General features: G+C 32.7%; 1 protein-coding gene across 3 annotated transcripts in view; it reads right to left on the bottom strand.

Moving 5' to 3' along the window:
• The window catches only part of klar (klarsicht), a 345,461-nt gene that overhangs the window by 14,681 nt on the left and 314,778 nt on the right, over positions 1–16,002 (bottom strand). For all 3 annotated transcript variants that reach the window (XM_076128607.1, XM_076128609.1, XM_076128608.1), the window contains one exon: positions 14,740–14,836. In XM_076128607.1, coding sequence (XP_075984722.1) covers positions 14,740–14,836 — 97 coding nt within the window. The remainder of the gene's footprint in view (positions 1–14,739; positions 14,837–16,002) is intronic.

The following is a 16,002-nucleotide window of genomic DNA, read 5'->3' as shown; positions in this document are numbered from 1 at the left end:
AAGAAAGGTAGAAAGACATAAGGATCTTAGTAATCCATTACTATGTGCAAGTGATAGAAACGTATCTAATCTAAACGTATCTAACGTATCTAACGTATCTAAGACGCCTATGTTCAAAAACATAAAGTAACTTGGCGCTTACTAAGCACGTAAAGTGTTTGTACAATTCCTTTGAAGTTAAAAAACAGTAGTCCGTCCTAAAAGTAAGGTTGAAAACATGACACTACATGTATTTGTTTATGATTGTACTTAGAGAAAATCGCCAACACTGTTGACAAGTGTAGGCGGTGTGTAGGCAAACGGGTCTTTTGTCGGGTCAAGTACACGAGTGAGTACCTTGCCTTTAGTTATTTTAAGATACTCTTGATTTAAAACAAGTGTACGGCTACCAGCCTGTGATCTTTGAAAGGGTTTCAATTAGTTGTGGAGATTGAAATCGTGTTTCGTATAAATATCTACGTCGGATATAAGATTTCTTGTGATCTTGATGAAAGTTAGGTGTCTAATACAATCCAGAAGCAAAATTTCTGGTTATTATCAAGACCAAATGTTCACCGAAACAGCAATGTTTCGTAATTTAGCTAAATGAATTAGCAACTAACAATCCTTATCTAATGTAAGTACTAAAATAGTCACACATTTAAATATTTAAGTACTTAAACTAACAAACTTTTGTATTCATTTTCGTTACTAAAATGCGAATTTTAAATTTTAAATCACCATTATTCACTACCATGAAAAGAATGACTTCATTCAAACTGTATTTTTTTTGCCAAAAGGCAAAGGCATACGGTACATTTAGCCATAAAATTATTGCTTTCTGCGTTGTTTTTTATACCTGGGCAGATTCATAAAAATAAAAAGATTTATAGCATTTGAAAAAAGAAATTGATGAATGTTTTTCAATTATTTGACAGGGCAAACCAGTTACAAATTGGAAACGATTGGACATTTTAATCGATTACTATTAAATTGAAACTAATTGGGCATGTTTATGCAATGGATGTCGTAATCGATTTTGTTATGTAGGGCATCAACAAACTAATTACCTTTTCAATATTATTTAGAACATTAAACTTGTTATTACACAGTCTGTTCTATGTTCATCATAACATGAATTATCGCCTAATACACACAGTTCAAGTCGAAACTATACCACATGGTCTGAATTTAGTAGACACACAATTAAAAAGAAATTTCGCTACTTTTTGAATTTAGACCAAAATCTAAAACATGACTTCATGTTGCAGAAAAAAGCGAATAAAAAACAAAACAAAAAATATTTTTAAGAAAAAAAAAATTACATAAATGGCTGCCTTTCATTAAAACATAATTTAAAACAAATCGTTTTATAACTTACCGATTTCCTCATTGTTAGTAGCGGTTGGAGTGACAGATACATTCATTGTGGTATCACTGATTATAATGAACTGGTATTAATCACTAGTGTCAATCCATCACTTTCACAGCACTAAGATCATAGATAATAGACTTAAGTCAAGCACTAGAATTATATTATAGGGTGAATAAACTAGTTGTCGGCAATTCGAGTTGTATTTTACAGTTGTTATTTTGTATGGTAATTTTATTCGAAAAATATTGTTCGGCGCAATTATCTATTTACTTTGTATTTACTTCACTGCTTAGTTTTGTTATATTTTATATTTCTGTTGGCTATTTTTAACAATGATATGTTTGTAAAAACAGCTAAGTTTGTCTAAAAAATAGAGTTCGAAATGATGCAAGCAACTGTTTTCGAGGTTAATTCGATATTTATATTATCTTGAGTTCAGATATGAATAGTGTACTTAACATCACGAAGTTAATTATAATTTATCGCTGGCTAAGAATGGATAATCGCTAGACAAGTTCATCTCAAATTAGATAGTCTGTTTTATAGCCTTACCGTTACTAATGGGTAATTATTAAAACGTGTTTTATAATAGCTGCAAGCAAATGTTTATCATATCGCGTTAAAATTAGGTAATATTGAGCACGAAGTTTTGTTTATGAACGAAATAAACCGGCAGAAATAAGCAGCAGTTTATGAAATGATAATTATGTGTGCTACTGCACGTATATTTTAAGTAGTAAAGGGAAATTAAGGTACCTAAAAATGTGTAAAAACATTTGATATTATTTTCAGTACGGAAGCGGTACAAGTATTTTGATACACAACAAGAATCAGTGCCAACAACTAGGTCTTTCACCCTACCAAAATAGAGATGTCCGATCTAATATCTCTTAAAACAATGATGCAATATGGCGTCACGATCAATAACCCTGATTATTATCAATTCGAGAAGGCATAATGAAATAATAACAGTTATTTTAAGAGATATTGCGGACGGATGCACATGAGTTTCAGTTTTGTTACGTCATTAACGACTTTCGCTTCGAAGTCAACGTTTCTGTGGTTGTGGTCAAATACCAGTTTTATACGGTTTCCGAGACGGTCAAAATCTTATACAAACTGTGATGTTCAAATAAAGATTATATATTGTTTGTTGCATTACGTAATATCAAATACTTCATTGCTATTTATTCTATGTTCGAAATCTTCAACAACAAGAAATTATATGAACTAGTTGAAAAAAACATAGGTATCTTAAATAGTCTTCGAGAACACGCGACATAAACGTCGCATCGTAATTGGAGCATGTACTGAGAAGCGAACACAATCCGTCAATCAAACAATAACTAATTAAGAACATAACACGAACAAGGTAAACCTATGTTCACACAGAAAAAACACAGTTAACAGAGAGAGTGAATTTTCATGAAAACACAACCCAGTCCTGTGTGAACACACCATAACATGTAGCAAAGTAATAGATCAGAGAATTCAAAGTAGCGGTACATGAGACGAACTAGAATGTCCGTCGGAGACCGTTAGTTCAATAATTGACGGATAATCTGTGAGCAACAATAGAATGTGGGTCGCGTATCTGTGGTAATTAAAAACAACTACAATTAAATTGGTATAATTTGTGAAAAAGGAAATAGGCGTTCGCGTTTAAATTAACTGACAACTCGAATGCAAAACATTTTTTATGTAGAATTAAAGCGTTTCAAGAAACAATACTTAGTGATTACAAATCTAGTATTGAAAAAAATTACGGTTATGTCATCATAGATAATATCTAACAATCTTATCAACTGCTAATCATATTACAGAATATTTGAGCAATAAATTCATCTATAAAATAATCTATCGCTCGTATTTTACTATTAGCAAATATAGATAAAGTAATTATTATCATAGAAAACTAATGTCACAATACTAAACTTTTCCAATTCAAAATTAATGTAAGACAAAGAAAAGAAAAAGCGAAATGTAGCGCGAAAATTTAAAAGGAACGTTCTATATCCACAGATAAAAAATATATCAGGATTTTAAATTTTCACGTTGCCGCCAGAACGATCATGGTTGTCACATTGATTACCAGTTGCGGTGTGTGGAAGTGAAACCGTCGTATACTTGTCACATATGATGGAACGAGTCTTGAAGCTACTTTCCTAACACGACATGGATTCCAGCGACTGTATCTCATATGACTTTTTTAAATATGGAGATTGATTTCGTTTTTTTAATAGAAGCATCCAAAACTAAGCTTTAAAAAAGTCGTAATTTTGTATGAGATAAAAATCACGGTAATAAATTGGATATTGATTCGACAAGCTTAGTAATCAGATTATGGATGACACAGAAAAAAGTAGGATCAATAAAGACTAGACCATTAAAAGTAACGGAGTCTTCGATAACGCGGTTAATATTATAAATTTAACAAGGCGTGCGGAAAGGCGTTCGTAATCGTGTAATAAAATACAAGTATACATCAAAGCTCGACATTAAAGCAATTCCTTAAGACATTGAACTTTAAAATTTAAGAGCAAACTTGAAACGAGATTTTTCAAGTAGCAATTACAGAAAAATCAGACTGGTCCAAGCTCGGAACTTAAAACCTATACTTAAAGTTGTTTTCGATCACGTTTAACGGAATCCAGTTTTTGAAAAACTGATTTTAGATACGTACGTATTGCGAGTTTAACAGAATAAATGAGGTCTATTTAAAGTTAGCAAGCACAAATTAAAGATAGCATATATTTAAATCTCAATTGATTCGAAAAAGTTCTAACATTTAATTACAATTTATGAGTTCTTGTAGCGAATGCTAACGACATAATTGGGCCCAATTGTTACAAGGTAATCGATCGTGACATGTAGTAGATCAACATTGACATAATTAGTGAACTGTAGGGCACCATAAATGGACGCCGCTGCTTAAGGAGTGTCTCTTATCTCATGAGATCACGTATAAAGCAACTCATGACCTTCTAAATAGCCAGTCTCAAGGATAACAAGATAATACATAACTATTACATTATTGGGCGTAAATCACAAACATATAAGTTTACATACATACATACATAAAATAACGCCTGTTATACCAAGAGGTATAGGCAGAAACGTATGAAATATACCCGTGTTTCGTCAATAACTATGTTAATCCCATGTAATAGGGGGGCGAGCATATTGCCATAATACTATACTGTATATAATTACAAATATATGATTAATTACAAATAAACCTTTGTCTTACAAAACATTAGCAACATGTATTTATCAGGTATCACGCAAGGCACGAGTCTGGGACCCGTGATACTATAATTAACTACGTTGCAATAATTCTATCTTAGGCTTTTTACGCTTTTAACTGGTTTTCTAGCTGATAATTTATTTAAACGACTTTGCATCATGGTAGGTAAATAAAGATCGAATAACTGTACCTAGAAAGTCAACGCCTGCAGTGAAGTTACAACTTTATTTTAGCTAAAATACTGGTTTTTGCAAAATCTTTGTGCATAAGTTTGCCTGCAAGGCGACCTTTGAAACGTCTTTGTTCAAAATGTTTGCATATAGAGATTGATTGCATGTATTGTTTGCTTATTTTTTACTTATGCAAAGTTACTTCACGAGGTAGTTAATGCAGCTAATTTTAAGTTTTTGCTGCAAAAGCCTTGACTACCTGATTATGAGGTATCATTGTCTCAACATTTAACAAGAAATAAGATAATGAAAAGTTAAACTACGGAATCTCGATTAATCTTAAGTTTGTTTGTATAAGCTTCTGCATACACAGCAGTGTCTGCACAAACATTCTTATCTCTGTCATTTGCACTTACAACTCCATTTACATTCCTAAACCTTTTAGCGATTACTCTTCACTGTATATTTCGAAACTTTTACTTGCTTAGGGTCAGTTACACAGATCATGAATAAGTGCCAGATAAACTATTCGTTAGATAAAGTGACATCAAAAGTTTGAAACAAAATACAACAGGAGTGGTGAAAACTGAGTCCAGTCAGTCAAAACTGGGCCCAAAAATAGGCTGGTATAACGCCCTAAGCATTTGCAAAGTGTTACGTAAAGATATTATTATAGGACTTCTATTGACATATTTTAATTTAATAGAGAGCCTTGGTAAACACGAATTATTATCTAGATGGTAATTAACAATTCCATGTATTTCTAAAATAAAGTGGCTGTATTAAGCAGGTCACCGTCGCCTAAATTATCCTCCGGGCACTGTTGTTCTAAATTCTTAATTTCGTATACCTCCGCCAGCCGCAAACCTTGCAGTCAAGGCTCTCTTCTAACTTAATAGACTATAGCAACTTCAAATATTAATCTTGTAAGGCAACAGTCAGAGAAATCTCTTACACAATTTCTTTACAATGACTGTACAAAAAATTACTAACATTATAACTCAGAATGGAGCTGTTATTGAAGTAATTTGAACGTGTTAACATGATTGAAGCTCGCTGTCATATTAAAAATCAATTTAGTTTCTTTATAGGTACTTATTGAGTTGATGTTATTGGTTGTTCAGCGGGACCATTAAATGTAATAAACAAAGGCATTATAGATGCCATTAGAAAAGTAAATGGAGGACTAAAAGGTTGAAGAAAGTCAATCATAGTCGCGAATCTAACATAGATACATAATTACCATGCTGGTTATACCCGAAGGTAGAGGTGTATGAAATATAAGTACCAATGTTTCGCCTTGACAATCTTAGTGGGCGAATCTATAGCCATTTTACCGGGCACGTTACCAAACACCGGGCTACCATTGAAAAAAAAAATATAGATTAGTAATTACTAATATTACCTACTTTGCCCGATCCAAGAATCGAGCCCAAGATCAGTAGTCGGATACACTAATGACCATGCCACAGAGACAGTTGTGAATCGTGGATATAAAACATGGTATTTAACAACAGCTAGAGCAAAAAGTCTATCGGATCAGTCTAAAGCATTCGACTCCATTGCTATATCCAGTAAGCATAATATCTAACTACGTGTTGTACCAAAATGGCTTGGAGACCAATTGCTGTATCATGAAAAGGGTTAGACATAACAGCTTTTGAACGCCATTTGATACATTTGGTATCATTTATTCACGATATTTCTTTACATTTTCGGACAGCACTTAGGCTAGCATGGTATCACAGGAAAAAGGACTTAAGTGTTAAACAATATTAAAACACTTTCGTCGTTTTTACATTTAGCACTTAAATTTGAGAGGAATAAGGTTTAAAGTGCTTAAAAATGTCTATATACTTTCGTATTTTTACATTAAAAGGTGTACAACGCGTAATACGCTTGCGATTGATCATATTAAGTTAGTAAACTACGTAACTACCGTGCAATCTGATCAGTTGTGATATCAACAGGAAATGATCGGGTGTAAACAGTTCCTGATTTACGGCATTCGACAACTGAGATGCAATTCTTAGTATAGAATGTAATAAAAAAAGACATAAATAAAGAATAAAGAGAAATAAACTTTGCCTGTGAAAATACAAAAGAAAAGGTTTGTTTGATACAAAGGAAAAATACATTCACATAGCTATGGACGCATAAGCAGTATCTATTTCGGCTAAAGATACTGAGACCGTTTATCAAACTAGGCCTGTATTTTGGCTAACCCATAGAAAACATAGCTTAAGAATACAAAAAAAAAGCTGTACAAAAAATGGTTGTTGTATGTCCCGAAAAATGGTCAATAGATCCCACAACACGAGTAAAGTTGCGATCGATACTTACACTACACTTTCCACGCTTCAGTAATTTTCCTTTTTCATCAATCACAAATCATTAGACACTATTAGCAGCCACAAAGGCCTCCATCAACCACATAATGGCTTTTACTGATTATATATCGGCGAAGGGAACAATAAAATCGGAACTTTTGTCCCCTACCGTAAAGCATGTCTTGTTGAAAAACAAGTTTTGTCATTGAGTAAAACAGTGAAAGTGATTATCTAATTCTAAAGTTGCCGGATACACGTAAACGTTCGACATTTTATATGAAAATGTGTGAAATTATAGTCAGCATTTTAAAACAGAATTTATGTATTTTACTGTGACATTAAATTGCTTGCTTGCAAGAAGTTAGGTCGTTATTTGCACTTCTGATGTCGTAAGGTTAATGACATTATAAGCAAACACACAATTTAGATTTTATAAACGAACGCATTTATAAAGAAATACTCAGAAATATTTACTTCAACGATAATAACTTACGATAAGTAAGATATCGTTATCCAATGAAGGTCAAACAATAATCCATAATTGTATCCATCCACAGCGTCTAATCTCAATATGAATAGCGCGCTCGGAAAATGCAAACTTGTTTTTAGCATTGAGACGTTAGCTAAGATGTCTGAGCAAAAACGTTTTCTGACTTATAATTACAGCTTATTTCAATAAGAATGATTTCCGAACAAAGTATTAAAAAAAACCCTGACCTTAAAATGACGGCGAAGGTGGCCGTTACCGACGGGAAAGGAGTATTTAAATATTTAACTTAATGACTTGAGAAAGGCTACAGTCGTCAAATAAATCAATAAAACGAATGTTGACAAAAGGATTCATAGAACTTGGTATATTGTATCGAATGGATAATTAAAATTTATTGTCAGAAGTTTCGGCTATCGATGCAGTTAGAACGTTGAATGAATAATTAAACAGTACATCTACAAAGTATTGTATTAGACTTATTTTTGACTAGATACATAGTAAGCAGGAAACAATTTCTGAGCTGTAGCCACAGCTGGCACATTGTAAACATCTAGATAGCCAAGGCCGTTCCCGAATGATTCTACGCAATAAACGTTTGTACGTAAACCTATAATTTTCGGTACTTGTGCAATTGTTCTACATTAAATTAGGGCACAGTTGCAACCATAACACAGACAGAAGCGAAAGTTAACCACTCGTGCGCATCCAGTTTCACTAATCAATAGGGAGTTAAAATACACATAATAAAATTTTACGTTCGAAAAATACAAGTAAGGAAAAGTTGGTGGAAATTGTCACTGTTATGAAACTTTGGATCGGTTCCGAATGTAAACACGGATCGCGATTGGTCGCGGTGCAGCGGACAGCGGCGTCGACGTGCGTCGCCGACGGACACCAGCTGTTACTGTGTACTCCACCTTCGAGACTAAAATACCTTCCAACCGCTTCAAGCGACAAATAACCAACTCTATTAACATCGATAAAGCGTTGCAGCGCTTGCTTATCCATGTATATTTATCGAGTGATATCACCTTGGTTCTATACTACACATAAGCGTTTCTATAAAATTAAAAGAATTATGAAGATTAATCCATTGTGTTAGTACACAAAGGTGATGTCATTTTGCGATCCGGTTGTAAAGGATGTGTTCTACTTAGGTTTTAAAGTTTTTTAATTAAAGTATTGTGCCTTTAGTATCCTGGGATAAAGAAGTAATGATAAATTAAGTGACAAAAGAGACAATAGCTAGATTGTCTCACAGTGTTTGCGAAACGAGCTGCGAAATGTTTTTCATGTGCGCATTTGTATGTAACATACATTTGCTTTGTAATTAGCATTAGAAAGTAAACGTACAGTGACATAATGAGGGAAATAAATCGTTACGCGTATACGTCATGAGATCTAAAGAAAATGGAAAAGGTGGGACATAGACTCACTTTTTAAAAATCATCTTATTCTGGATTTAATAAATCATTATGTACTAAATAAAATGTGTATTTAATAGAAGAAATATGGAAGTAAAAACAGATAATATTTATAAGTGTAAAATTATAGAAAAACGCTAACTAATCGTCCCATCCATTTGTCTGAAAAGGTCCGGTTGTAGCGGTGTTTTACTATGTGTCCATCATAGCAATTAGCCTGCCTTCTTCGTACCACGGTGTACTGCATTCCTAATGATTATCCCTTGTTTAGTCCTACATTACGACCAGTCTGCAAGCAATTAGTCTAGTAATTATATTGTTTAGTTGTTTTCCAACTTTTTGGTACGTTGAAATTCTTGTATTTAAATGCTAAATGCTAAACGTAACCATTTAAGTTTTGACTTTTGAGTGATTTAATACTGAAGTACCTATGTTATTTTAAGCAATTTAAATCGTAGTTACTGACTAATAGCTTAGACCATGTTTTTACAAAAAAATGCAAATTCTTACTCAATAATGTCATATTTTTATCAGTAAAAATCCTTTCTAATTCTTTAAGCATTTCAGAACGATAACACAAATGTCAAAAGCAATTAGCTTCTCGTTATCTGAACCAGATACCATTATTTCTTGTAAAACCAGCCCACGCCTATGTCCTTGCTTCGTTTGACGTTAACAGTGCAAATATTATAACTAGACTGACAATAGTTGGCTCCATTGCCAAAGAATGCATTATCCGCCATTTTGTATTACGCAATGTTTTGCTAACCTTGTGACGTCAGAATAATTATATTAACACTGCGAGTGCAGTGGGATTAGTAATTATAATTAATTGCAAGAATAAAATATGACTTTAACACGTGACAGGAAACTACATCGCAAAAATGATTTTGAATAAAAAATACATATTTTTAAGTAATTTAGGTAACACTTCATTCTAAGCAAAACTAACTAGCATTCTGTAAAGTTAATATTTCAATGAAAAAACCTTTCAATTGACAGAAATGATTAGAAATTATGTAAGAAAAATTCCATTTAAGATTTCCACGTGTAGTAACCGCAGCACTTCAAAGTGTTAAATGATTCTGTCACGCTCTGATAACTCAAAGATCAGAGCCACGAGGACAATGTTTACGAATCATTAAACCAACTAGTGAACTGAATATTAAAATAATTACTGCATTATTGATTTTGAGCGGTGATAGACTAATGGTCAAATAATTCACCACAATCGCCTCCCACTCTAGTCATTGGGGTTTCGAATTGTTCGGACTCACTAATGACTTTTCGAAGTTATATTATCTTTTGGAAATAATATTCGTTTGTTGTAATGGAGAAAACATTAATGTAGGACTTTCGACGTTTGAGTGGTTGTTGGTGTATGCAAAGTCCCCAGCCCACACTAAGCAGCATGGCGGACTAAAAGCCAAGCCCCTCTTTCATTCCGTAAGAAAACAGTAATGGGTTAAGGTTTATTTTTTCTATCGATTAACACCTATATTTAAGCTAAAAATATCTTCAATAATGTACGTACATCTGTTCATTATAAATATTGCTAAAAAGAACTTACTTTTACGATGCCCACAATGTTTTTTCAACTCCTGAACGAAAACTATCACTTTAGTCACCATTTTTAACGTTCCCAAACGACTTAACCGTTTAAAATACGAACTTAAACTAACTCGTGTAATGTTTTACCAATGCATCAATTGAATGGTTATTTATGAAACTTTTTGACAAGTATATGATGTCATTTTAGCATGATGCTATGTTTACATAGCATTTAGTCTTAGGTAATAAAAAAACACATGAATCCAAAAATCTATGTTGACAGTTATCATTATCTGATTCGCACCTAGTTCGTTTATTTTTATGCTATAACGCTCATAAGTATTTCTTTCAAAAATGTTAAATTAGACCCGATTTTCGAATAGCAATTTTGACAGATTCTCTAATTTTTCAAAAGCGTTTTTTTTTTCGATGAATAACGGGAGAATATACTAGGAAATATAATTTAATATTATTTGAGCATGCAGTAGTTTTTGAACGGGTTACTTAGCTTCTATCGATGTAAAAAACATACAATAATTTAGGATATGAGTCATTCATCCTACACATTTTTTTTATTAGATTACAATCTAAAATGCAGTCAAATATTGTCGTTTGGACAATAACGACAAAGGCTTTTTATCGTTCTAAATTGCAAGGTTATTGCAATATCACAAAGGATATTGCTTTTTTGACTTCCTAAGCATTTTGTTAATATCCTTCAGTTTGCCTTTCATATTTTTTTATTTCGTCATAAATAAATACAACGAAAAGTATATTATGAGTAATATCATGTAAGTACATGTAATTCTATTTATTTAAACTGTATGCAGTATCTAGTGTTCTTTGTGTACAAGACAATCATTTTGCATACATACTAAATGTAGAATTTTAGGTTAAAACATCGTTTGCGATTATGACCGTCAGTGTGTTGTTTTAAGGTATATTATCGCACGAATGTTACAAAAATAATATTTATTTTGAGACTTACGTATGAAAAGAAGACAAAACTTCGAGGGGTAACTCGTTCGTAGTATATTTTTAGATAATACTTGTGCTTATGTAAAATGTTTACTTTAACACATTTATCTTTTAAAATGGGGTTTCTAAGTGCTTGAGAGTCAGTAAAAAGATTTTTTTCGTGTCTTAAGTGTTTTATTTTGAGGGCTCCTTCTGTTTTAATTTTAGTTACCTTAAACTACGAGGAAAATAAAATTTAAAGTTGATTAGGTTCATTCAAGTTGGATGAAGAATTTACTTTTCCATATGTGTTGTACGATTCCATAGTGTTCGTTTTCGATCTATTGTTATTTTATATTTGGCTGTCGGCTTTATTGTGAACGCAATACGATTGTTATAAAACTAGACTACGATACATATTTTAATTCAATTCTATGCGTTTATGACTGTTGAACTTATATCAACTACTTTTTAAACTAAAGAAAGGTATTTGTAGTTCCTGCCTAATTCGATTGTCGAGTGGTAAATTTTAGGTGAGCTAAATTCTACTGTAACGTAGGTAATAGTAAGTCCATTAAAACTAAATTACTGAATAAAACATATAATTTCAGTCATAATCACTCAAGTATTATTTCTAAAGTGATTGTACTAAGCCTAAGCTACGTAAGCCTTAATTACGCGAAATAACCAATTAGTTGATACAAAATTCATCTTTGAAGAGTATGAGGCTGGTTACACACATTCGGTTCGGCAATTTCTATCGAACATCAAATAGGCTCGAAGGTCCTTATCAACACTTGTTCGGCTTGTACCGATAGGGTAGTTCTCTTGGGCTTGATCGTTACTATTCGCTTTAAACATTTAAGCGAAAAGGCGATGCCGAGTGGCATTTTATTCTCGAATTCTCGAACATTAATCTACACACATTCGGTTCTTTTTAAGTCGAATAATATCCGAACCGAATACATGTGTAGCAAGCTTAAGGTGCAAAAAAGTGTGGTGTCCACAGTTTCGGAGTTGGCGAGACCGTTACGCTTTCGTTGGCAGAAATAGATGGAGACGAACGAATGGGCGTGTGATCGTGCTGCGTGTCGCCGTTTCCGGGATTCAGATAGGGCTGCTACTGCCATATTTACGACGACAACGAAGGAAAAGAATGGATTTTAAAGGATTTGCGTCATGATTTCACTCGTTAATGTGATAAACTTATTGCACATTATGGAAATGGCTAGAAAATGAGAATCAAAATTCAATAAATAAAATTCAAAATACTTTAGGAACATTTTTTTTTCTGTTTCTATCAGGTGCTGTTTAATTTCTAAGTGTTAAAATATTTTTTTAACAAGATTGTATGTCGGTTCGAAACTATCATCTAACAAATACTAATTTTATTTCTTCACTAAATATATTAGAAACTATTTTACCGCGTTAAAATTCTCGCACACAATTCAGACATGTGCAATTTTAGACACTGCATAACACAACATAACGAAACTATTTGCAGAAACATCAAAGACTAACGTGCCTTGCGAAAGTAGTAAACTTCAAGTAAATTTTCAAGTGAGAAAGTTAAGTCTTAAGTTCCATACTAATGTTCTTTTAGAAATGATGTGTGAGAGTTAGTTTCATACAATGTGAGTCACTGAAGCTTTGTGCTTTAGGTATGCGTTTAAATATAACTTCATGGTAATGACCCGTAGTCAAGTGTGAGTTATGTCTATCGATTTATATACTATGTGGGTTTTTCAAGGTAAAATAAATATTGAATTGAAGGTGACGGAATAAAAGTTATTGATTTTTAACGTGTATTTAGTTAACGATCGTTTTTGTTCCTTGTAAAAGGTGTACATTTTTATTGCTTTTTCTAATAATAAAATTGTTTGAAATATAGTTGATATGTCTCAGTGTTACGTTCATAACTAAAACACTAATATTTTCGCCATTACAATATATTTTGGTAATAAGCATTCGTATCTTTGAAGACTGTAAATAAAAAATGGTTTAGTTTCGTGTCAACCCTAACTTAATCACTGTCTATTAGGAAGAGTAGCTCACACGAGTGTATCTGTGCAGGACTACAGAAATAATATAACATCAAACGTAAAATAAATAGCTCATATCAAGATATCCCGATTTAAATGTCGATATGGTCGTACTACTTTTGATCTTGTGTATAATTAGCGAACTTTGATCAATGCGCATTTAAATGACTGGATAGTGGTATATAAGTAAATAATATATCTAATATCTGCCGTAAAAAAGGGATTTTCCTACTTTATATAAAGACTAACTGCAAAAGATGTTAATGAGAACGTAAAATTGCATTAGAATGAATTTACATTCGTTTTCAAATTAGAATTAATTCTTATAAAACAAAAAGAACGAAAAGAAAAAAACATCTTCGTGCTTTACAACTGAAATTAGTAGTTATGCGCAATATTGCGCAATGATTAAGTGAGCGAGCACTACCAACAAAATTGCACATAATTAGAAAGAATTACCAACTCACAAAATAAGCGAATAAGTTGTACTTTCAAGCTGAGTTTAGTAATTTATTGTACAGGTTAATGACGGGTTTAAAATATAATTAAAAGGGGTCATGCCCCACGTAATAAGTCTGTAAATATTATGGCCAATAAATTATCGTGAAAGTTTAAAACGATTGTCCTTATGCAACATCGATTCGCTTACAAAACGATTTTGTAAAACAAGCATTCGAGAACGAGAAAATCCGCTGGCTGTATAATTTAAAGTCTGTGCTTAACAAGAAATTAAAAAATAAACAAAAAGAAGGCAAAGGCGAACGTCTGAAAATCCAAATATGGCGCGCAGCCTTGATCGCGACTGAGATTGGACAATAATCGCGGGAGGTTCGTTCGGAAACCGGTCGAAACATGAGTAACCGCGGTTCACGACCACCAACCGTCGTATTTTGCATGAAACAAGATATTCATGCTCACAATTGTGTTCATAATGCAATTGCATTGTCCTGTCGTGTTTTTTTGTACAATGAAGATTTTCTTTTGCGGTTTGTACCTGTCAGAGGGTATGTGTGGACAGTCAATGGACCGGCAATCAAGTGTATGACGTTGTTTGTATAAAATTGCATATTATTAGCTTTTACAATAACTTTAAAGTAACTAACTCCACAATACAATGATCTCTTTCTCAATATTTTTATTCTTTCGTTACTCATAATGTGTAAAGTTTACTAACCTTTGACGTCACGTTGCAATGTCGAAGAAAGCGCGCCGCCAACCAAGGCCGCGTCTAATAAGTTGATATTTTCCCGGCATCGAGTCACAATCTCCGTCTGTGCAACGAAAAACACAACGTTGGCAAACAGAAAAATAGCTGCTATGTAAAAATAATACCAATAATAACGTTATAGATATTACAACGACGTTATTTAAATAGCTGTTATTACTAACTCACGTCATGCCTCCTTCAGATGCTTTACTAACACTTGTTATTTTACATTGTGCATAACTCGGTATTATTTTAACAATTATGCTTATCACATGCAACATTCTGTATTCAGCAGTTTTTTGTTTCATCTTAGTCAGTGGAATGCGATCAATGCCCAAGCTTTCAAGTACTAAACGCCAAACATATATTAGAAAAGCAGAAAAGGCCCATTGCAACGGTAGGAAAAAGAATTTCGAATTTGCAACACTGCTGTCTGACTTACTTTGAGATTGTTTTAGCTACAAGGTTTGCATTGAGAGTAGGGTGTTAATTGACTGAAACTCCATATTTATTTTTTAAATTTTGCATTTATTTTTCAAACCATTTATACAAAGATCACTTGGTTCTTTAACATTTTGTAAAAAAAAATAAGATCAATTAACAACCTATCCCTATTCAACATAATATTAATACATGTACACTACACTGTGAGACGTATCGGAGTTCAGTCAAATCACATATTACAAGAAAGATTAATATTATGTGAACTGTAAAATAATACTAATACAAGATTACAACCAAAATATTTAGAAGAAAGTGACAAAGTATTTACTACTACCACGTAAAATTATATCACTCACTGACAAGATTATTACGTTATTTAATAACGAGGTACTCTTTATAATAAATAGAAGTAAATATTTTGAGCGATTAGAAATTAATGCACCCTATTTCTGAACTGTCTCGAAAACGTCAAATGTGACATCTGTCAATTTGACATTTCAAGTATGTCAGTTGTTATGCCACAGATAAATGATTCCCAACCGAAGCTTTCAGTACCTCAGCACCTAACTTAAAGACTAAATGAACGGATAATTAAAAAGTAATGCCTTTATCTAAAATTTTGACCTAGCACCATGTTATCACCACCAATCAGATGAGGATGATTTAAAAAAAGAAAATAAAATCAGGCAGTTAGTAAAAAACTACACATCACAATCACACAACAAACGATAATAAATGTTAGTAGAAAGAAAAAAAACATTTAAATGAAAAAAAAGAAACATAAGT

Source organism: Anticarsia gemmatalis, chromosome 21 (assembly GCF_050436995.1).
Source record: "Anticarsia gemmatalis isolate Benzon Research Colony breed Stoneville strain chromosome 21, ilAntGemm2 primary, whole genome shotgun sequence".
NCBI lineage: Eukaryota > Metazoa > Arthropoda > Insecta > Lepidoptera > Erebidae > Anticarsia > Anticarsia gemmatalis.
This window is presented reverse-complemented; position numbering and strand designations above follow the sequence as displayed.